The following is a 25,095-nucleotide window of genomic DNA, read 5'->3' as shown; positions in this document are numbered from 1 at the left end:
TCAGCCTTCTCCATCTTCTTGGCCAACTTAAATTCATCAGAAATAAATGCCAGGCCTGTTTTACCTCTGCTCATGAGGAATATTCATTAGACTCTCTACTTGATCTAAAAATTGTAGCTTGGGGTTTTTTTTTGCCACTGAGTGACTAGTGGGAAGCAGTTTCATACATTTATCCATTCCACAATACAAGATTTGATAACTACATGTCAGAAGACAGTTGCCACAAATAGATTCCACCTTACAGTATTTGACATTGTCCAAGCACTGGTTAACGTTCACTAATAGCAATCAACTAATTCATCTTCAGGGCAAATCCTGTGAGCTAGGTAAAACTGATATAATTAACACATGAGTAAAATGAGATTTAGGAGTTAAGTCAGTTGCCTGGGCAGAGGCCTTCATGGTCTAGTGGATTAGACATCTGTCTCTCCAACCAAAGAAGTTGAATCTAATCCTTTTTCTGACATTGATTTGCTATGTGACCTTACAGAAAGTCAATTAACTTCTCTGCCTCAGCTGCCCTAGAGATAATGATGTGTACCTACCTGGGGACACATGGGTGTTTGGAAACTGTACTAAATGATACTTTTAATGAACTCTTAAGGCCTATCAGTGGACAAGGTGAAATATTAAAGCTTCCTAACTTTAATGCCCTTGTTGTCTTATCTAATTCCTTCTCCCCACATCAGAAAGAGCTTGGGGGTAAGGAGGAATTTCTTAGGCTAAGATGCTGCTAGCGAAACTGTGGCTGGCATCAGGAATTTTCATCAGATCATGTTTGACCAGTAAATTTATTTATAGTACAGGTCAGCACTATAATTGCAACAGAAAGTTTATTTTAAACTTAGTCATGGAATAAGCCAGCATCCTTCCCATGCTACCATAAGGTAATGAACAGACTATCACGGCCATTCCCACCAAGCACTCCTTATCCAAAGGGAGAGGAGCCTGTTTGCAGAGACCCGAGAACTTGTGCTCATGCACCATCCCTAATTGCCCTGCACCTCTAAAAGAGATTTCTGCCAGATAATTTCTACAGGTGGCTTTACTGCTAGCAGGGATGCAAGCTAGAGTGGGAAGTACCTGCAGGCATGCACCTCCTGGAGCAGACTTACCCGATCTTGCCATCTCTGAGCACTGGGGCATCATACTTAAGGAGGAGAACAACTAAAACCTGCTCTGTTCAGTTCATTAGAAGTCATCCTTGAACTTCTCTCCTCTTGCCAGCATAGCTTTTCATGATGTGCCATAGGGCATTAAGAAGTATTACTTGTGTAGTTGGCACTTGAACTGCCGGGCAGGTATCGAGGCTGAAGGTGTGCTCATGTAACTCCCTTTTCCCGTATTTGACTTTACTTTTAATTATTTCTATAGAATATTCTTCTGTTGCTACATATAATGCTGCCTAGGCGCATACAATCTCCCACAATTCTAATATAGCAAGAAACCAGTCAAATGAGACATAAGAATTCAACATTTACCTTTATCACCATGAGCTACATTAACATTCCTTCTCTTTAATATTGAAGGAAACGTCAGAGCTTTTTCCCTTTTGCTTGATGAGTTATAGCAGGTGTGGTGAATGCTCATGTAGCCAGAAAAATAATAACCTGCTCCTGCCTCTGATGTGGCACCACTCCCTTCTTGGCACCTTCTCTGGTGCCAATCCACCCATGTGCTGGCTGCTTTGTTTCACTGCCCTGCTCTTTCCACCCTCTGACCAGTTAGCACTCATCTCTCCTGTACCCTCCCAGCTCTATTGATAATGTGTTTAACATTTACTTTGATGCTGCTCCTTGAGGCTTTTCAAAATCCTTCCTGGAAAGAAGACCATTAAAAACAAACCATTCGGGGAAAGACAGGGAAGAAAGCTAAAGCAGAAAGGGCACATACTTGTGTACAATATACTCTGTTGGGCTTTGGCTTGCTGCAAGCCTGAAGATGACTTAATGCAAACCTGTACTTCTGTAAATAGGGAATAAATACTGTGTTTTTCTAAAACACATCTGAGCTAATTCAATAAATCCTGACTTACTGGTTGCTACTTGTGCAAATATCTTCATATTAAAACCCAATAAATTACTATTGAGCTGTCAGATCAGTAATACAGATATTCCTAAGGCTGAAAGATTGTCTATAGTTTTTTTCTCTACATATTTACTTACTGCAGAGGCTACCAGCATGGACTAGCACAAGCCAAATTGCTCCATATCTGTACACTGTGGAAGAACTTAAAGTAGCTTATGAAACACACTCTAGGATTGTTTATTAAGTATGGCAAGGAGCTTGGACTAAAATCATGTTCAGCCCTCACGTGCCTGAATTATGACTTTTCAGTGCTATTTTTTCCCTCAGTTAAAATTATCCATGTGCCAATAGGTAATTAATATGTAATGCCTTGGCACAATCAGAACATAGAATTGCATTCAGACAGATTGTGTAGGGTTTTTCAGTGCTCTTGAAGACTGTACTCCTTCTAAGCATTTATAGCTTATCTAGTAATATTATCTCCTGCACTAGCATGTTTGGTGGGGGTTTTTTTTGTCTTACTATATGGAGAGTTAGAACCTATACCTTACTGCACCTAACCTACTAACGCATTGAAGCATCCATTTAACTTCAAGTTGAGCTCCAGATCTCTGCTGCATCCATCTCTTTCTTCATGTATGTATCGTTTAGTTTTATATTGCATGTTTTGCAAGATTTCATGAACTATTCAACATCCCAGTTCTATAGTCTGCACTAGAGACCAACAGGTGTGAGTTCATCTACCAATACAGTAAATAATGTGTAATATGAGGGAGGACAACTTGGTTTTCATCTTAATTCTTTCCAGTAGCTTTAACTATATATACAAATAATGACAGCTTCCTGTGAAATGTTTTCCTATTTTTGGAATGAAATGGTTTGCATATAATTTTTTACGGTGAGTGTAAAGGGGTATGGACCTTCAGATTTAAATTGCCTTTGCTGTAAATTAATGTTGCTGAAGCAAATGGATATACTTGAACCTACAGTGACCTTGTAAAATACTAGCGGCTATTCAAATAAAACTGAGTCTATCTGGATTGGAATAGGGAAGTGAAATTGGTTCATCTTAAGTTTGTTAATTTGGTAATTGTTACCGTAAAGAGTGTTTTTACTTCTTGGTATGATCACTAGAAGACAATGCATAGCCAGTATTAAACCAGAGTAGGTACAGATGATAAAGGCAAAGCTTAATCTTGCTAGGATTAGTGACTCTAAATTGATATGACTGAAAAAACACTGAAAAATGCTGAAGCTGGGCAGCTTCAGGGACTAGCAAAATGTCTCACCTGGTAATTTTCAAAACTCTTTAGAGACACTGATTGTACCTGGAACATCTGATTTGATTACCAAAATAAAAAATGTCTACTGTAGTAGCCTCATCTGTACTTTAATTAAGAGCTTTGTGTTTAAATATAACCATCTGATCCCCTGAGGTTATTTTTAAAGTAAGCTTCTAGCAAGACAGCAGTGTGGTGGATTAGAGGCTTGGAATTGAGGAAAAATCATCATTCAGCATGCAGTTTAGAATAATGTGTGCATATATACAGATGCATGTGTATACAACATCATGTAATGAGATACAGGGCTGGATTTATTAAAGCCAAATGGAAAGATATTTCCTGTTCTAATATTCTAGATCTCTTTTAATATATGTGATGCAGATATTGCACTGCAGTCTGATTCACGTAAATACCACAATAGCACATCAGTCTGATCTGTGCAATGAAAGCTCAATTTTTCTAGAAACGTAAAACCAAGTGCTGTCTGCATCTACAACTCCATCTAACAGCAGCTGCTACACTTGATGCGGATATCTAAGACATATCACCCATCAGCTCATCGTTTATCATGGAGTATGCACGCATGAGCTGAAAAGCAGCAGTGCCAGATAAAGGACACACATGGAAAATGAGCAGCGGGGTAGCAGCAGACGTGGCAGACTGGGGGTGCTAATGAGTAACATTAAAAAGTGAGGAGTGGAGGGAAGGGTGAACGGTTCATACAAGATGTGGCTGAATATGAAAAGCCAGATAACAATGGATTTTTCTGGTTCTTATTTGAGAAGATAACTTACAGCTTCCAAATTTTAATGGGCAAGCATGTGCATCCATGGGGAAATCTTCAAGCTGCATGGGACATTCAGCAGAGATGGTCAATCTGTGGGGCAATAAAAAGAAAACACATAATTTTTTTTCAGCACTTTCCTTTTTGGGCTCTCACCAAAATACATGAGTGCTGCCACAAACAAGCTTTTCCTGAAGATACATCCTTACCTGCTGAAATCACAGCAACCTCTGTTAAATTCAGTGTGAGATAAGCACTGGGTGTGCATGCCACAGGCCTTATCTAGTAACACTGACGCATGGAGTTCCAACAAGATTATTCTTTCTTATTAGTATATGAAGGAACTCCTATGCTAAAGCTTCTGCCATGCACCTTATACTTCTCTGCTTTCTGTAGATACTGCAGCTGAACTTGGAATTTGACTCCTGAATATAGCACCGTTACAGAGATAAAAAAGCATTGACTTTATATATAGATGTAACTATTTAAATACATAAAATAAATATTTATAATTAGTATATAGTATGAATATTTTAAGCTATATTTAAATTTCTGTATAAAGCCAATTACATATATACACTACTTTATATAGCAATATGCTTAGTTCCTCTGGAAATCACATGGTATCAGGTCAGTTCATTTCAGTTCAACATACTGTGAACTACCTGGGCACCTTGTTAGGAAAAATCAACAGGGTCATTTTCTCTAGTGTATTGCCTAGGGAAGCAATCCTATCTTGGACTGTCCTGCCACTGTTGGGAAATCATTGAGCTAGAGTGAACATAAGGCAAGGAAAAACTCTTAGGGAAAAATAGACATATCCTGTGGATGTTCTGTGACAGATCAAGTTGAACACAAAAAGTCTGAAGCAAATTTCTGAGCAGTGCAATATCAGTTACACTGATATCAAATAAATATCTCAAATATCTCAAATATTTAAGATATATCAATTATCTCAAATATATCAAATACATCAAATACATCAAATATATCAAATATATCAAATATATCAAATATATCAAATATATCAAATATATGAAGAGAGACAAAGCTTATTTTTCTAGGTATGTGCATGCAGCACATAGCACAATGAGAATCAGTTTTTATTATGCCATTTTGCTATTTGCATAATACAGATGGTTTGCTCAGGATAGTGAGCATGCAAATCTCATTTTATGTTATGATCACTCTTATGGTTTTCTTGGTTTATGCTGCTATTCGGCCTCAGAGGCTGCAGACCAGAGACACCTAAAGCCTTGCAGACTGCCGGGTGCTGGGGTGATGCAGGGCTCTGCTGGAGGGCAGCCTGGTTCCTTACCAAACAGCAGCCTGGGGGCCAAAAATCTGCAAAGAAATCCACAGCAGCCTACTTGCAGAGTGCAAAAGTAGCTCTTCCTATCAAAACAGCTACATGTAGCCATGGTCCCCAGCTACATATACTCACTGCTTCATATTAGCACACCAAAGCGAGTATTCTCGCTACAAGGACTTCTGCCCAAAGGGATTGTAAAGGGTAAAAATCTCTCCATGTACAGATGGCACACCATTCAGCCAGTCCAATTCAATACAACACAATAATGCCTTGCTGGGGCACTCCAGCTACACGGATAATAAATTAGGGGAAATGGCTCCACTCTCTGCCAAGGCACAGAAATTCTGGCGCTTTACTAATAGCTGGAAATGGCAAAATAAGCACAGAGAAGTGCAATAGTGTCATTGGCTAGAGATCGTATCATGAGGATGAGCTGGGAAACCAGGAAGGAAAAAGGTGGACTGCAAACAGTGAATAGAAAATGTAAAGATAATACACCATATAAAGCAAAAGAAAAAAAAATCCAGTTTAGAACAGCAATAATATAACATTTGGTAAGAACAGACAGGAAATCTACAATACAGCAAAGAAATTTCTGATGCCTGAAATAACTGCTCTTAGGCTAAACTACTCTTAGACTTTATTCTTGTGAAAGGAACTTTAAAATCACTAAAATACAAAGTTGTCTGCAGTGGAGACTACCCTTGGGCACCAAAGCCAGCGAAGTTACAGTCACTGAGAGTGCTACATGGATGAATTTAACAATTGGTTCCAGAGGCATCCTGCCCAGAATTTGCAGCCTTTTTATAAAAATCACTCTAATGGACACTTGAAAACAAGGCTGCCATCCCTCCAATGCATCATTATATTTTCTGTACTAAGTATTACAAATTTAATTCTCTTAATAAATTCAGAAACCTTGGTCCAAGTGCCATAAGAAAGCTGGCATGTTTTAGCTGCTGTCCATCTCCTGTCTCTTTGTCTACCAAAAGTTCAAGCATGTTGTTTCAAAGGCTGAAGCTTGACAACATTTTAATACACATGCTTGTCATCTGCAAACATCAAAGGAGGGAATCCCTCTATGCATCCTACCAAGACAGCAGCTGTGGAATCAGGGAGTGAAGGACGATTCAATGCAAAATTATGAATAAGACTTTCTGTTTCATCTGATTGTTCTATGAATTGTATCCTGCTGCCTGCATCTCTAGAAATAACTCTTGTGTGGAATGAGGAAGACTGTAAACATTCCTCAACTGTAAACATAGAAAAGAAGTGAAGATGAGGTGCACAGAGAATGTGACCTAGCAGAATTTAATTAAGTCCCTCCAGAAATTACTTTTGCCTGTCTTAAATGAAAGAGTAGCACATAAGTCTGTAGGGCACAGGGCTGTCACTACCTGTCTCAGAAGCTGCAAAGCCCCTGGTTGTACCAGGGCTACTCCTGTGACCCCTCAGACTTCCTAATCCAGCAAAAGGTGACATATTCCTTCACAGGCTGGTGCCTGGTGAGCTCTTCCAGGTCTAGCCCAGGGGTAGGGAGAATCAAGTACAGCAGCTGCAAATGTGCTTGGGTACAGCCTTTCCTTTAATTAACATGAATTCTTTGGGTGAATAAGTTCCTTTTGCTCCCTTTCAATGATACCTGCACGCTTCTTTCCCTCTCATCCTAGGGCCACTTCTAGTCCATCCATCCTGAAGAAATGAACTAGCTATACCTATTTGTTACATGCTATTCTTAAAAAGTGTGTAGTCGAGCCTCTTATGCAATTTTAAAACACTCATTGAAGACTCTCCTAGCTACCTCTTACAAAGAGTGTGCTATCTGAGGCTTGTGAAGCGTCTTGTAATAGGCAATGCAAGAGTAAACTTGACTATGGGTTCTGATACACCCCATAAATGTCACCACTCTGAATTTCTGCTCTGTGCCTAATAGGAGCTCTTTTTTACTACTGTCTGAGGACCTGAAAAACAGAGTCACTAAACTGACTCCTGGTTCAAAGAGACTGTATTTTCTAGTGCATACAGAAAAACAAAACAAAAAAAGCAAAAGAAAAAAAAACCAGCACAGCAGCCATCTCTTACACTCTGGGGCTAGAAGTATGGGTCGTTGAATACAGAACTGTTCCTAGGTGCAGAGTACAAACTACATATTCATACCATAGCTACAGGAGTCACAAAGAAATTGGTATTTGGATCTGCTCCTTCAAACATCACCTGAGGAGGTATTTGCACACTTTGCCTTTTAACATCGTGTTAAAGCTTAGGTACCCTTTGCATACCCTAGTTTGCACAGCTGATTATAACAAAATTACTCTCAGTTTGCATTTATTGAAAGAAGAGAAAGGAAGCGTTGGCACGTGTACTTGAAACAGCCTTTGCTTAATTCTTTTATTATGGGCACTCCAGAATGATCTCGCTGTGCTCATTTGCAGCACGGTTATCTGAGCTAGACACAGTCTCCACACCAGGATTTTTCTGTTGCAGCACAAGCACTGCTCAAACTGCAGTTTCTTTCCAACAGAATCATTTAAAAGCTTCCCTCCTCCACCATCAATCTGTCTTAATAAAAGCCCTATGGGATTAGTTTCACTCAAACAGAGTTTCTGACAAGATTTTAAGTGGCTGTTAAAGGTCCTTTACAACAGGAGGACAAACCCCTGATTTTATTGAGTTAATAGTAAAATTCTCCCTGACTTCAGTGGTGCTGGTACTCACCCAGCATGGGTAACAAACTCTGGTTACAGCTGCTGATTTATTATTAACAACAAAATTTCACTTTCATAATGCTCCAGCTACTTACACTGCTATCCAAATGTTAATCAACCAACAAAACGCTACAGCATACCTTAACTATCTGAAAAAAAAAAGAAGTTAGGTCTAAAAAAATTACTTCACTTATCATCCATAATTGCACATGAAAGTTTCATCAAAGCTTCATTATGTATAGACTTTACTTTAAGAACATAAAATGATTGCCAAAGTTCTTTCTCAAGAAGACAGACACGTAAGTGAATAACCTTTGAAGGAAAGCACAACAATTCAAGCAGGACTTCCTCACTCCAGAAAAGTCACCTTCAACCATTGTCACTGGAGAATTAAGTATGACGATGCTTTCCAGAGGCTGTCGCTTTTTAACGAGAAGGAGGAGAAAGAGGTGTTAATGTCAAGGATGTGTTGAGGAAATAAATTCAGGTGTTTGGGAGCCAGACATGTGCAAGCGAGTTTTAGAAGAGAGGTGTGAGTCCCTTGGCAGAACTCCCAGGGGCACGAGGCACCCCGTCTCACAAGAGCCTGTTTTAGGGCACTACAGTAGCCTCCCCGCTGTTCCTGTGATTTCCCTCAATGCAGGGAGCATCTGCTCCTGCTCGTGGAAAAAGAGCTGGGAGAGTGAGCAAAGCTATCCTCTCTCTGCTACCCTGGAAGTGCAGAAAACACTTTCTGGAGTATTATCTGCAGCTGCCAGCCAGGAGGTGAGGGCAACCACCTGCCTGGGGACCCAACAGACAGCCATAACAACTTGCTTTTTCTTATCAGCTACTGGCTTGAGTATGCAACCAAATTAAAACAGAGAGCTCTAGAAGGAGAGGGGAGCAGAAAGGCAGAGTCACCAATGGCTTTTGGGAGGAGTTGACTCAAGATAAGTGTCGAGTAACATGAATTATTGATGAAGGGGACACAATAGAAGTTTTGTCTGCTCTGAGGTATTTGGGCCAGAGAGGTACAAAGCTCTTCTACCTGTTTGCCCTAATTCCCAAACCAGCTCTGTCTTCTTAGTTGCTTATTTCTGTGCACTGCCCTTGCCCCTGATTAAAGGGAACATTTTAATGCTGTGATTTGGCCCTACCTGTGCTGGCAATCAGTACCTGCTGTGGGTCTTGGGCCAGAATGGACACAGAAGAGCTATGGTGCCCTTCCCAGTACAGGGCCAGCCATCACTATTTTCCTTAAGAAAAGGTAAAATGTTTGCTTGAAACTCATCTCAAATGTATTTCAACATCTCCCTAACATACCAAAACAGAAGTTGAGTGAATCCAGCCTTACCTAAGCCATATCTCACTGAAAGGGACTAGCTGTCTCCCTGCAAAGGGAGACTTCAGGGTCAGGTAAGACCCTTCTCAGAAGCCTACCCCAGAAAGAGCTTTGCTGGGTACCTGCTCTGACAGGACCTCAGTAGAACCATTTGAGCCCTTGTGACACCTCCAGTGTGCAGTCTCATGCACTCATGAGGATAACAGAATAATGGAGACTTGCTGGTTTGGGTTGTGCTTTTTTTTCAAACTGTGAACACATTGTTAGGTTTGTGAAATTACTCATTTAGCATTGACTCAGAACACAACAATTCACTCATCCTCCTACTGTGATGTATTGGGAACAATTCTATAACTAAATTGTTATTCCTTTCAAAGGGTTTTAAAGTAAGACTTGTTTCAGGCCCCAGCACAGTAAGTGTGCAGTTGAGGGAACCAATATCTCGCTGTGTTCCTTAAGTAAACATGATGTGTACTTGCATGTATGCACACAGACACACACGTATAAATATGTAAAGACATTTCTTGCTTCAGAAGCATTTCCCATACAGACCTAATAAACTCTGCTGATGGTGGTAATAGTGGGTTACATAACACAGCACAGAAGTGTTAGGCTGTATCAAGCCACAGTATTGATGGCTGTTAAGTCTCACCCTGAAACTTGTCTCTGGCTGGGTCACTGCCTGCAGCCTGGCTTGGAGGAGAAAAGTGATTATTCTCAGTAACACAGACACTGCCTTGTTCAAGAATCTCCACCACTGTGTTAGAGAAGAGGCCAAAATATGGACTCAGTGCCTTGTTCTGCACCTCTGTGTGGACTGTGGAGGCTGCTCACCACTGCTGCTGATTTGTAACACCAGTTGTGCACTCATTTGCTTGGAATCCACCACACGAAGGCAGAAAAGAAACTAAAGATATGAGCTGGAGTGAGGTGGTCTGCAGAAATTTGTCTTAGCCCGTTTTTGCTTCATAATCACTCTGCCAGGAATACTGTTGTTTTCCAACTTTCCTGTGATGCTGCGATGTGTTATCTTTATGTGACACTGGAATGTGCTTTGAAAATGCCACAGGGAAGGGACTCTGGAAGAATAAGAGTTTCAGTTACTGATGTTTTTGCAAGCTGTGAATACATAATGCAGATGCATGGTGTACTTGACAGCAAAACCCTCATTTTAAGCAAATCAAATTCCTAGTATAGCTTACACTGAAGTGAGAAGACAGAGATTTTAATTGCCTAGATTAATTGTGCTGAAGACTAGGTTATCCTGAGATGATACGAGGTGGATAGGACTAATCTCAAAAGCTGTGCCACTATAGGAAATGACTTGCACGTGGAGTAGCTTGGCATACTCAGAGCGCAGTCCTAGACAGGGGCAGGGGAGATGATCAGTCTCTAGACTCAGAAAGAACAGAAAAAGGCAATGAAGCAACCAATAGGACACTTAAATTACCTGATCTTTGACAAGAATTTGGTGGGTTATAGAAAGAATCACATTTCCAGCTCCTGGTAAAAGCTTAAAATAGAAGTAATACATTTCATTCTACAGTTATTCTTTAATATGCATAAAACCAATGGAGCAGAGTTTGTGCTTATCCATCCTTGCCATGCAAGGTGTCTAATAAAGTCCATAAGCAACGTAAAACTTGCTGGAAGAAGCTCAGTTTTTTATCAGACTAAAAGCAGTGCAGTAAAAATCCCAAGCTTTTTGGCAGTCAACTCTTTTAGGTTCTCTGCCTACAAACCTTAGTCTTCTAAAGAAACTTCAGACCAATATGGCTATACAGCTACAAATGCTATAGCACAATATCATACTCATCTACCTGACAGTTTCACTAAAAACCTCTCCAAGCCTTCTCTCCTGGCTTCTCTCTTATCCATGATGCACTCTTCTCAACATCCCACGAGGAAGGCCTTCTTATTTCTCCTCTGCAGGAGTTTTTATTTTTATTGTTCTTGAATTAAAAAAAAAAAGTCTAATTAGCGATGCTGAGAAGCTGATGCAATTGTCGATGCAGGTAAAACGGGAAACAAGATCTTAACTAGCATGCCACACATTTCCCCGAGTCTGCACATGCTACATGTTTTGCACGAGGGCTGGACTAGATGATTTTCTGAGGTCCCTTCCAACCCCTAACATTCTATGATTCTATGTGTGACTATGATCTCCTCAGCAGCACAGCCATTTGGTGGCATGTTCAGCTATGTGTTAACTGCAGTAAACAAAAACATTCTTGAAATGTTGTGTAAGAATGAACTATGAGCCTCTCTTGGGCTCTCAAGAGAGATCAGTCCCAGCTACTGGCAGAACCAGCTGGCAATGTCAATTCCTGGTGGCACTCAAGTGCACAGGGTGTCATCCAACCCTTGCATTCAGGGGTAAAAAACCAAGTAGACAAGGAAAAAGAAAGCTCCTGCAGGCACCCTAGGTGATGGAGGCTAAGGACTGTGATGGGCACAGCCCAGTGCACCCGTCCTCCAATTTTGATACCACTTGTTAGACGATTTGATCAGTGCAGGTTTTCTGACTGGCCAAAGTAGCTTTTGTTCCTTCGTTTTTGCCTGTCAATATGGCACACATTCTCCCTTTGATAAGGGTTACTTGGATGTACAGCCAGCCTACTCCTTCCTACCAGTTCATACAACCTTTCTATTTGTATGGACAGCACAAAACTGCATGCAGTATTTTCTACAGAGAAAAATGACATGCATTTTGTAAATAAGAAGGAGCAGGGGAGACCAGCTGGGCAGTACCAGCCCATTTAGGCTCTCTCACATCTAGACTAGGATGCACAGACATGGGAGGGCAGGTAGGAGGGATTACGATCTGGCAACCCTAGATGCAGAGCTGAAATCCTTGGTTATTTTCCATAGTTCAGATGAACAATCTAGAGCTCCAAAACATCTCAGCACAATTTTTTTTGCCACTCACATTTAGCCCAGCTTTTTATTAGCCACGTCACAGTTCTGTGTCCACTTGCCAGGTCACCTCTCATCTACGTCTCCTGCCTTTTATGTAACTTCAATGCTCCTCTGCACCTCTGTGTGAAAGGCGGGACTGTAGCACTAGGACAAGGGGTAATGGTTTTAAACTAAAAAAGGGTAGATTTAGACTAGATATAAGGAATATTTTTTTTACGATAAGCATGGTAAAAGACTGGAATAGGTTGCCCACAGAGGTGGTAGAAGCCCCATCCATTGAAACGTTCAAGGCTAGGTTGAACAGGGCTCTGAACAACCTGATCTACTTAAACACGTCCCTGCTCACTGCAGGGGAGTTGGACCAGATGACCTTTAAAGGTCCCTTCCAGCCCAACACATTCTACGATTCTATGATCAACCAATTTGATAATACGCTCTTTCACAGGGAAATGTGCACATGCCTATTCATATGCACGCCTATTGGTACACAGAGGAGGTTGTTCAGCCATCCAAACAGGACATTATTATCTGGGGTTTTTTGGCTTGCTTCTGAAATCCTACATAATCCTGAACAATACAGTCATGAAGTGCCAGGTAAAGGGGCAGACTGTGGGTGCTGGCTGGTCCAGAGGAAGAGCCCTCTGATCTTTCAGCTGTTTCACACCATAAACGATCATTAAACAGGCCTCACCTTACCATCTGATAGCTATTTATACCACCAGCAGCACTAGCATCTGCTACAGTTAGAATCTGTCTGCTATAGAGCAACTTGAGAGGAGGAAGGTCTGGATCTCCTAGTGATATTTGACTGTCCTCATGCTAAACCATGTTCAGTGGTGCACTTGGCTCCTTCTGTCTACCCAGACCTCCCCAGGATGAAGAAATAATTATGCAGCTGGATGGGAGCTCCATGTTCCTATCAAGATGAGTGGGGTTCTATTTCCCCCAGGGTACACACCCTTGCATGCAAACAGGGATTACAGAGCTGTGCCTACACCTCAACAGGTCAGCTCGATGACACCTTCAAAAGTGACAGAAAAGCAAAATCAGGTATAACGGATAGACATAAGTTCTACCACTGGACTGAGCAAACCTATAGATAGTGGTTTGAGTTTCAATTGTTGCATAACTGATGTTTTTAAGGTGCACAGTTAACAGCAAAAACATAGTAGGTATTTATTATTTTGACTAAGGAGGGTTTGTTAATTTTCCTTATCTTCTAGTTATACCTCCAAGTCAAAATGGTTTTTTTAGGAGGACACATGTGTTCATTAGTCACTGCAGAGATGACTGTGGAGCAACAAGACAAACTTACAAAGTTGGACCAAGCCATTAAAATAATCCAGGGTTTTATCATCCCTTCTGGTCCCAAAGTTTCCTGGCCCAAATTCCTCACAGGAGTGTGCAAAGGGAAGGCCAGCATTGCTTGCAGAAATCATTCCTAGCTTTTTATAGTGGATATAGTAGATATAATGGATAAAACCTCAGGATTTTAGCTACAGCCTGATGAAAAAGACTTACTTCATCTTTTATAGCAACCAGATAGAAATAATAGTTAGGAATTTTTTAAGTAATATAAGCGTGACTCTAAGATACAAATGTATGTGTGTGTGTTTTCAATTTAACAGCAGAAAATGTAATAAATCAGGATGAACATCAATAGAAGACAAGCTAACGTAATAAAATCTTTTAGAAAGTAACTGAGGTTTACAAAGGCAACATCTTAAGACTGCTACAGAAGAGAATAGACAAAAGACTAGAAGTAAGCACTGCCACTGGACTACTTATCAAATGACAAGCCATGTGCATTTTTTCATCTGCATCATCACGCCAAGACACTTTCCTGTAGAAAGGCTGAAGAAGCCAAGTAGAAAGGAAAGAGGCAATGAAGACTATTCTTACCCATGCCCATTGCACAGCCTCACTCAGCTACATATATTGGTATTTTGATTTGATTTAAGCCTTCAAGAGAAGGGCAAATTACTGCGAATTTCCTACAGCACAACTGTGGTGTAATATGATCCAGGATTAATTTCTCATTCCACCACAATATGTTCATCTGATCAGACATTTCTGAAGACATCTGAGCCTTTCCCGTCTTCTTTTCTGAAGTAGCTCAGAGCTGCTCTCCAGCCTCCCTAAGCCCTTTATTCCTCACACATCTACTTTCTAAGTACGTCAGATACCTGTGTTCCAACCTGCAGTACCTTCTAATTATTCCTCAGTACCAAGCATCCTGACCCCAAAACCCTTCTACAAACATTCTGCGGGGTCTTCCTTTCATCTAAACAAGCAAAGGCAAGACTGCAATTTATTGGAGTTTCTTGAGCTCCTCCTAAGATGCAATATACTCCCTCCTACACTGACCTAGACTAAAGTGGAGGACTGAGCCCAATTTAAGTGCTATGCTTAAACAACCTTGGGCTTTATGTTGCATGGAGAGGAAACTGGGCAAGTCCTCCACAACACAGCTACAGGACCAGTTGCTTGCCAGAACATCCCACAGCTTTAGGCATCTGAAACACTACCTATCTCCATGAGTACGAAGGTGGGAAACAGCAGTGGAAGAAAGTAGGATGGAACTCATGGCTTAACACAGATATCAATAGTATCAGCAATTACCCTGCACTCCTTTTTCTGCCACTGTGAAAAAAAATAGGAACCCCCTAAAGCGTAAACGGAGAGAAATAAGCATCTTTCATACTAAAGTAGACATCTGAAATAATGCAGTCACCTAACTCCCTAGGAAGGTCTCTCCCCTGCACTGGGAGCAATTCTGAGCCAAGAGGTTCAGATGCAGCCATCAACATTAGAGATGATTAAAATTAGCCAAGGTGAATCCCACCCATCCTGCCTGGTGCACGCCACCACAGCATATTTTAGATTACTCGTTGGCAGTCTGATGCTTCAGCACAAAGAAAAATGCGTTTCAGGGGATGGTATTTCCGATTAGGCAGATGGAGATTTTAATTTCAGTCTAAGTTAAATGACTGGGGACTTCACTGTAATGTTATCCTCCCCTGATAATAAAAAAAAGAGTAGCCATAACAATTCTTCATCATCTACCAGGTACTTCCAAAGCCCCTAGCTGCACAAGCTGGGTTCCATCTGCAGATTTGAGCAAAGATAGAGTCTACCAGCACAGCTGTGCTTTCCTGGAATTGCTTTGGGGGTACCTGTCAGGGTACTGCTTCCCTCCAATTTCTGTTCAGTAACCTTGCCCCCTCCACGCACACCTGGGACATCAGGTCAGCCCTCCTGGTTCATCCTTACAAAGCTGGAGGAGCAGAAGGATATCGGGTAGAAATTGTATCAGCTAATCCCAAGGGAAGGTTGGGTCTGCCTTTGTGCTCAGTGCAGACCTGGAACTAAAGTTGGACCTCTTGTAACCCCTCAAAGTCCAAGCAAGCACTTCCCTCATCCAAGGATGAGCTGGTTTGGGTTTAGATTTTGTCTTTTAATCAATTCTGTCCTTGCTGTGCAAGTTCCCATCTATGTGATAGAGATCTTTGTGGGGCTCTGCCCACTTTTATTAACAGTAGAATAGGCTATTGTCACACATTCTACATAGGGACTATATTTGGGCAGGTCATAATTGCCCATTTTGAATATATTACGTTAGAGTCTCCTCCAATGCCTTTCTCTCCCTGTGGGTAACTCCAGCCACAGATTTTTCAAAACAACAAATCTCAGTTCCTTGAAGGACAGCTTTTGAGAACTAGGGCAATGTGCAATCAAAGGAGAGAGACAGGAACTGATAGGCTTGGTGTTAAAACAAGAATCCTGCTGCTATCCTCAGGGAAGGGCCCTTCGCTTCATATATCTCTATTTTCTCTCACTCTGTCAAAATCTGAATTGATGAAAAGCAGCTGAGAGTCCTTGCCACCACGGCAGTTTTTCATCACTCTGCAAGATTCAGCCCAATGTGAAGAAATTATTTTTTTCTCCTTCCAGCTTCAGGCAGTTTGAAGCTTGAATATGAAAGAAAAGGCAGCAAGTCTAACACAGGAAAAGGAAATGTGTATTTGTATGGCTTGATAGCTCCTAATTAGTTTTGTAATGTTTATACAATGCCCAAAAGCATTGACAGATCTCTTTCTGTAAATATAAATGGATGCATAAATCAAATCTTCCCTTTGAAATAAGAACAACATATTCAAATTGGACAGAAATGTTTCCATCTAGACAGCTGGCTGATTGAAAACTAGGGATTCTTTTTAAAGCATAGATTTGCTGGTCACTCCTCGCCCAGGGTCACACAATCAAACTCGCATCTGGGAAAGGCTGCCTTCTGGCAAAGTTAGTGCCTTCAGAACCCGCACAGTTTTCATAGAGTGGTTTTCCCTTAAAAAAAATACAAGTAAACAAAACCTATGCTTTCCCCATGAAAGTCTTGAAAGCAGCACCGTATCTTCCAGTCAACTGGTTTTATAATCAATAGTTCTACAGCATAAAATGGTTATCTTGCTAACTGAGTGCCTCATGTAAGAGCAAACTGTGCTAACACACATTCAGGACTTGTACAGTTGCACATATAATTTTAACGCTCAGTGCTAAAGTAAGAAACAGTATTTTGAGGCGAGCTAAGTCAGTATATTTGCTGCAGAGCAGCAAGCAGTGTGGTTATGCTGCCATCAAGTGGATAGTGATCCTACACATTGATGAATCACACATATCTTCCAAGAGCCATAAAGATTATTGTATTTCAGGGCTGTACTAAAAATTTTGGGGGTTCTTAACAGCATACTGACAAATTTCTGCAGTTTCCAGCTGATAAATTATGTATTTTCAAATTAATGGCATTTAACTCTAAACACTCTCAGGATCTCTGGCAACCTTCAGTCACCATAACACAGGGAAAATTTGTTTGTACACTCTTCAGACATATGATCATGTTGTATTTAAAATCCCAAATTATACCAGATCCCTGGCAGTCCTAGTGGTAGTAAAAGGGGTTTGGGGTCCTTTCAAAATGACGGTGAGAATGAGTCTCTAAGGAGTCTAGCCCTTGTGATAACACAGGAAGATTTTTCAGTATCTACAAGCTGATAGAAAATCATTTTAAAAAGTCTGTAAGATGCTGGTGAAAAGTTAATTTATGGTCCAAACGTTTAGCTCTAGCTAATATGCTCTACTTCAATTTCTGGCTTCTTAACAGCTTTTTTTCTGGCATTTTACAGCAAAGTTTATCAGAGTTTCTGTCTTTACAGCCAATTCCTACTGAGTGAAAAAATGCAGCCCACTGGGACATGCTGGTTCTCTTCTTAGCCTGAAAAGATTGCTTAAATAATTGTCCCCATTTTTCAGAATAGTTTCATGGAATAAACAAATTTTATGCTTTTTACAACATTTATTTCTCGGATAAGATAAACTAAATATCTTCTAAGTTTTTAAAGAGGAAGAATCAAATTTTTGCCTCCATTTGCAAAGACATTTTCTATACAGATTAAGTGAAACATGTATTTGCTAGTGCTTTTTACCAGTGTTATTACTAAAAAAACCCCATAATTTAGAAGTGGAGATGGACAACACTCCCCTCTAGGGGCAGAAACAGAGTTTGCAATATCCTATTCAGCAACACATCATTTGTAAATCACATTAGCGAAATAAAACGAATAGGGCCTAACAAAGCAAAGACAATCAGAATTATTAAGTCATCCCCTGCAGAGAACGCTGCTGCCTATGAAATCTTTCTAGAGAGCACGTTGTGTTCCTATATTCATGCAGAAGGGTTTTAATACTGCATGTATATAGAAGCCCATTTATCAGATTTGCCTAGCAACATAGACCCAATCAACTTCTGACCTACACAACGTATCATCAAATGCAATATGCAAAGAATTCATTTTTCTTGATAAGTAAACACATGTATCATGCTAATGTATGTACTGACAAGTGATAAAGCTGCAAGTTTGCTCAGCTGATCCTACTCGGTATATTTGGAAGTCAATAAGATGGAAGGTCAGCATCGGCTCGGCTGCTTTCCTCCTCTTCATTCAGGCAGCCAGATGCGAGGTTGCAAAAGCAATTCAGGCATCTCCGTCAATGACAGAGGGTCCAATCCTCCCCGCATGGAATACTCCTACGTACAGTCTGGGAAGCTCGCAATTCCGCCTTGGAAACGAGGGGAATGCAGAGCTAACAGAGGGTTGTCTCCACATCCCCAGATCCTGAGAAGCGAGTAAGCCCAATGGGAGCTATAGAAGATGGGGCTCAAGCCCTGGCTAAAACCTGCTACCTTCAACCAGTGGACCACTGCCGAGACAAGCAGCTCTCCCCTCCAAAAGCCCAAATGCTGTTTCTCTTCTCAAGAAAAACCATGCCAGGTAGCACTGCTGAGCTGTTACCTTTGTCTGGACACAGAAAGGCAGCTGACGGGGCTGGCTGCATGTCATGGCCTCTTCTGCACAGGCTGGGATGGGTTCCTCAATCCACCTTGCAGCAGAGTATCACCCACATTGCTGAAACATCCATCATGAAAAGTAGCACAACCCCATGCATGTTACAAAAGCAGTCTCCTGACTTGCATTCAAAGAGAATAGCACAGACACTCTTTTATTTTTAAAGTTATTACTTGCAATAGTGGAAGGCAAGCTATTTAAAAAGCTTTGCGCTCCATTTCTTATCACATACACCATGGTTAGTGGGAATTTATTTCCACACACATGCACACCCACACACAATACTCTACCCAAAAAAAAGTTATGTTGCATGTTTTTTAGGTTACAAAAGCATTCTGTGTCTTGCTGTAGCCTACAAAAACATCAATCCTAAAGAGCTTTTCCCCTGTGGAAATCAGGGGAAATGGAATTGAGTGGGGTGATGAGAAAGTCTATGTCAAACCCAGGTTTTTCTCCAGCTGCATGTGCTAAGCAGGCCACTGTCTTTTGCTCAGTATACCTATACCCTGTGGCACCTAATGTTACAATACTCTGCCATGCTCACAAGTGAAGCACCTCCACAGAGGAACGCAGGTTGAGCGTCGAGCTCACCCAGGTCTCGCTTCACTACCTCAGGTGGTTCAGCTCATTGCCTCATGAATCGGTGTTTCACTGCATTTCTTTAACACAGTGCTTGCACAGAAATAGCATGCCAGCTGTGAATCCGCCACACGACGCAATGTTTTGCTCCAGGCTCACTGCGATCCCGATCTGGACTTCACGTACACAGGTAATCTGCACAGATAATCGGGAATTGCCTCTGCAGCAGTCTCTGGAGTGGTACTGCTGTAGTCCTAACAGCAGTGAGATCAATTTTAAGGCCAGCGTTACAAATACTTTTGTGAAAATAGGTTTCTCTCATAGTTATTCTGACTTATTCATTTAAGCATATATATGAATCCTCACACTGAAGTTTATTATTGTGGAGATCACTAACTTGGGGGTAGAAAGAACAGCAACACACCCAGAAGATAAAATGAAGGGGTTTCTTCCTTTTTTAAAACATGACCTGTATTGTGTCCAAGTCTTTTTAGTGCTAGTGCAGTTACAACTGTGATGGTCTAAAGCTGTAAGGAATAACTTAAGGATACCTTACTTCTCCTAGATCTCTTTTCCTTTCAGAAGAAGGGATTTTAGGCTGGGGCCAAAATAAATAAATAAATAAAACAGGGAATCTGGGAAGCATCAGGTGCCTGCATATGAAAGCATAATTCCCTTGAGCCTCAATAAGTCTCAACCACTAGGCCCTGGGAGCAAATCTGGAGCTTGTCTTGCCCCACAGAACCGGCCCTGCAGCGGGATGGGGCAACAGAAGGAGCTCTGCTCTCCCACCCCTCTTTGTTGGGGGCCTTCTGCTGAAAACTCAGGCATCTCAGCACCGAACCCCAGGTTCCTGAACACTTTGCTGTGTCTCAGGCACCACTCTGGGCTCATATGTGAAAAGCTCAGAATAACACTTTGTTGCTCAATAGGTTCTTCCTTTCATTTCGTTTTTTTTCAAGTGCTGTCTGTATGAATACGCTCTTGGAGAAAACCTCATTGACAACAGACAGCAGTCTTAATTATTACAGGCTAATTACCTTTAATGAGCAAATTGCTGTACACCAATATGGGACTTGGCCTTAGAATAATTTCAGACAATATCTAACATCACCGATATTACATCTTATATCTAGGTTATGCAATGATGAAGCTTGGCAGTATCCTCTAATCAGACGAAGAGTGTGACCCTGAAGATCTGAGACACCAATTCTCTTCTCTGCCAATAAAATGTGCCAGCTTTGTTTTCAGGAAAGTACTTGACAAAGCAGCTTTACAGAGCTGCTAGTTTATTTCCTTTATCCCTGTGATGATTTGCCTTTTAGCACTGCTACTGAAATAAAATTAAAAAAAATAATAAAAGCTCCAAGAATTCAAGACGTACTGCCCCAGAACAAGATCTCAGTTCTGGCCTTGGAGACAGTCTGCAATCAGCACTGCAGCTGCAAATACAAACAGTACGAGAGAACAGATCTTCATAAAAAACCTGGACTGAATCATCAAATCTGTTGAGAATATGCCTTCCATTTAATCAAAGGAAATATTTAAGCACTAGCAGTATTCAGAAGCTACAAATTAATTGGTAGTTGTAGACAGCAATTATGTTTTCAATTTTTCTTGATATTCACATAAATATGTGTGAAAGATCAGTTGCCCGACCCTATCTAGGAGGGGGGAAGTGACGTTCCCCACAAGTATTGTCAGAGGTAGTTGGGAATGAGCATCAAAAGCAATCGATCCCAGATATTACCTCATGGTATACAGCAGAGTGCCGTCGTCTTCCAGCCGCAGGAGTTTGTTTGGGGTTGTCATGTTGTGAGCAATAGACTTCTTGCCATTGTGGAAAAAGGTATCTGGAGTCCAAATCTTGCTGGCGAGCAGGTTGTTAAGAGGGAGGCGTTGCATAGGTCCTTTGAATCGCAGCCTTTCATCTTTCCAGCTTTGTCGGAAAAAAACGTCAATGGTGTATTCCTGGCACAAAGAAAGAGTCGAGGTATTGCAGGATCGGAATAGAAGCGATGGTTCCAAAAATTACTTCAGCAAAGTAAATACAATGGAGCTGGCAGCCACGTGCTTGAACTTACCATTTCTGTGTCTGAGACAGGACCAAAACTGGTAACATAGATGTCTGTTTTCACCTGAGTTATTCGCTCTGCAATAAATACAGTCTCTGCATTAGTAATTGCTTTAAAATACAAATATGTGCTTGTGATATATTTCTTAATCACGCAAAAAACCTCAAAAGCTTGACATTAAGACGTCTGAGGAGGAATTTCATCTCTGATCAAATGCATATATCGACCTTTGGGAGCCTAGGCTCTCGTCTTATAATCAGTGGAAAGACACAGTTTCTTCAAGGGTACAATTCTTTTGATAGACACATTTTGATCATAGAATCATAGTTTGGGCTGGAAGGGAACTTAACAACCACCTAGTCCCACGGCCACTGCCACAGGCAGGGACACGTTCCACCAGACCAGGTTGCTCAAAGCTCCACCCAGCCTGGCCTTCAACACTTCCACGGAGAGGCCTTCCCCAACTTCTGGACAACCTGTTCCAGTGCCTCACCACCCTCATAGTAAAGAATTTCTTCCTAATATCTAATCTAAATCTACTCTCTTTCAGTTTTAAACCATTACCCCTTGTCCTATCACTACACTCCCTGATAACAAGTCTCTCCCCAGCTTTCCTGCAGGCCCCCTTTAGGTACTGGAAGGCCACAACAAGGTCTCCCCGGAGCCTTCTCTTCTCCAGGCTGAGCAACCCCAACTCTCTCAGCCTGTCCTCATAGAGAAGGTGCTCCAGCCCCCTGATCATCTTTGTGGCCCTCTTCTGGAGCCACCTGAGCAGGTCCATGCTTGTCTTGTGCTGGGAGGCCCACAGCTGAACACAGCACTGCAGGCGGAGTCTCACAAGAGTAGAGTAGGGGAGAAGAATCACTTCCCTCAACTTGCTGGCCACGTTGCTTTTGATGCAGCCTGGGATGTGATTGGCCTTCTGGGCTGGGAAAGCACATTGCTGGCTCATATTCGATACCTGCTATAGGATGAGATGAACTGTATCTTGGAAGGACATTTTCCCCTATGCTGGCTTGAATGATCTGCCTAGTTTCAGACATCTATACTATAGACATCCAAAGTTAGGTGAAATTAATTCTACACTAAAAATTCTAAGTCTTTCTGGCATCTTTTCAAATCCAGGACTAATTTAATTTAAGGGCAGAAATTTCAGAAGTTCGTTACATAAGATAGGAGCATCGAGCCCTATTTTCAAGCATCTCTGTGTAAAGTGAGAGGAGAAGGAGAGAAAGGGATGAAAGCAATGTGTTGGTCTCACAAGAGGAAGGGGTGGGGGTAGCCAGATTAAAAAAGGGCCAGGAAGAAACATAACAGATGGTTTACACATGGGTAGAAGATGAGAGAAATCTGGGGGATACAGAGCTGAAGGAGGGCTCAACAAGGTTAGGATGGCAAGCAACTATTCACATGTTATGGTTTTAAAATAGCTGCTGTAGAGGTTATCAAAATGACATATCAATACAGATTTGCTGTAGCTTTCTAAAAATGGATGGTTTAGGGATCTGTTTTTAAGAGAGATTTTTGTCACTGGCATCATTTTATACATGCTGACCAGTGTGGGAACCGTGCAGCAACCTGCTAGTGCCCTGTCTCGCTGACCTTAGGGAGTACCAGAAAGAAAAGAAACCTGAACTTCATTCAATTACAGAATAAAATGCATAACGTGTTTTCTCCTAACTCACTCCTGATGACCTCAATGACTGCGAGAAAAAGGCTTTCAGTGACCTTTGTATTGTTCCCCATTTGCCAGGAGACAAATCTACATTTTGGGCTTCGTTTAGCTAAAGAAATACAATTCCATCATCAAGGCCCATGTCAAGAACAAGTACCCATTTGGGAGGGCATCATGTAGACGATGGTCTCACGTAGCTGGGGATCAGCCGCAGCAAATATGTAATCCTACCTCCCAGTCCTGGGCGCAGTCGGTTGTCGTAGCCGTCCAGCAGACCATCCAAGATCCTGGTGAATATAGTGATGTTATCATTGGTGTCCTCTTTTCCTGCTGCTGTTGGCGTTTGCGAAAAGCTATGTCACGCAAATGAAAAGAAACATGTCAAAAGCCGTGCCAGCTTCAGGGGGCTTCAGTCCCAAGGGAATTTTGAGATGGAGCCTCAAAGCCCCTGCCCTCTCCTGCTGCTCCAGCTGAGTGGCAAAGGGAGCTCTGGCAATTTCATCACTGCTATAAGCAATAACAAATAGTCCTCTCTGGAGGAGGAGGAGCCAAGAAAGGACCTGTGCCATGGAGGTACAGCCCTGGGGTGTACCTGGGGTGTCACTGGGGTGACACCTGAGACCACTGAAGCTCTTGCCATAATGCAGATGGAGATCCCAGACCCCTGTGCCCAGTGCCCTGCCCCACCGCAGCCCATTACCTTCCTGGTGCTGGCACGTCTCCATCCCCTGTGAGGAGCAAGGCCAGCTCATGGGGCCCAAAAAAGCTGTTACTGGTTTTATCCTGGGTCAGCTCTCCAGTCTTTGGGAACTGCATCAGCTGGCAGGAAAGCTGCACGAGCAGTACGGGTTTGCCTGGGGACACTCCTTCAAGTCTGCCTGAAGGTACTTTTTAAACCTTACATGCCAAACAGCTTCTAATTTCCACAGTTTATGTAATTTATTGCCAGAACAAAGTATGAACTCTAACCTTATTTGAGGATAACAAACTCCCATTTCATTCAAAAACCCCATCCCAGACCACTGGGTATCTGAAAAAAACATACTGCAGTGCAGAAAACGCAGTTCTTCGGTCCTCCTCAGTCTTTTGCATAAATTAGTCCTCCCTTGTAGTATGCAAATAACAGCAATGTGTAGTGGGCCTCATTCCATATCTTCTGGGGCAGATTTGTTTTTATCCTGAAGTCTTTTTTATTTCATCGTATTATCCATGGCTCAGACCCAGGAAGCTGCTCACAGCTCATGGCACAACTATAACTTACATTTTTAAGTCCATTTGATTTTCATTTAAAGATGCTTAGGAGAATCTCCTGCCTATTAATGTCTCTGCTTACCTAAAGAACAGATGCATAAGTTTACCCGTAAGCATGCTTCACCTGCAGCAAACAATGAGCATCCCTTAAGACAGCAAGTTTGGTGACACTCGGTGCTTATTCAAGTTTGAGTCTCTGCTGAAATTGCCCACAAAAGCTCCAGCTGCGACAGGGCACATCGCCTCAGTAACAACCGTACCCTGCCTCACACACCCTGCCAGCAGACAGGAATCACACTCCAGCAGCCTGAGCTCCACATAAGCCAGTCACCCAGAGATATAAAAATAAAATTAAAAAAAATCTATGTTTATTTACTACCAGTCCCCAGAGAAATAAATCAGTAAATAAATAGAGAACCTCAAAGCATCCCCCTGAACAGCTTGCCTTGCACAATGCTTCTAACAGATGCGTTAAGCTTACCTAACAGAGCAGGATTTACAAAAAGAAAGACATGCGACCTCAGCTGGGTTTTACCTGCACAAGGTTTATGTTAATGGGACCTCGGTGACACCCATGTCAGAGGTCTGGAAGTTTTAGTGACACAAGACCTGGCTCAGGACAAGCTGCTGGTGGGCAGGTACCCCTCATAGGCATGGGGACCGCTGTGCCTGTTCCCTTTACAGCTTGTGTGCTTCTGCTGGAAAATGAAAGGATGCCAAAGCCGCTCAGGAAAGAGGAGTGAGGCTGGGCAGTGGGAT

General features: G+C 41.9%; 1 protein-coding gene across 1 annotated transcript in view; it reads right to left on the bottom strand.

Moving 5' to 3' along the window:
• The window catches only part of GABRA5 (gamma-aminobutyric acid (GABA) A receptor, alpha 5), a 56,125-nt gene that overhangs the window by 24,148 nt on the left and 6,882 nt on the right, over positions 1 to 25,095 (bottom strand). The window contains exons 2-5 of the mRNA XM_009877651.1: positions 23,317 to 23,438; positions 21,420 to 21,487; positions 21,086 to 21,306; positions 4,106 to 4,188 (exon numbers count right to left, since the gene is read on the bottom strand). Coding sequence (XP_009875953.1) covers positions 4,106 to 4,188; positions 21,086 to 21,306; positions 21,420 to 21,487; positions 23,317 to 23,438 — 494 coding nt within the window. The remainder of the gene's footprint in view (positions 1 to 4,105; positions 4,189 to 21,085; positions 21,307 to 21,419; positions 21,488 to 23,316; positions 23,439 to 25,095) is intronic.

This window comes from Apaloderma vittatum, unplaced genomic scaffold (genome assembly GCF_000703405.1).
Source record: "Apaloderma vittatum isolate BGI_N311 unplaced genomic scaffold, ASM70340v1 scaffold14961, whole genome shotgun sequence".
Lineage (NCBI taxonomy): Eukaryota > Metazoa > Chordata > Aves > Trogoniformes > Trogonidae > Apaloderma > Apaloderma vittatum.
Note: the sequence above shows the minus strand (reverse complement) of the source record. Positions and strands in the feature narration are given on the sequence as shown.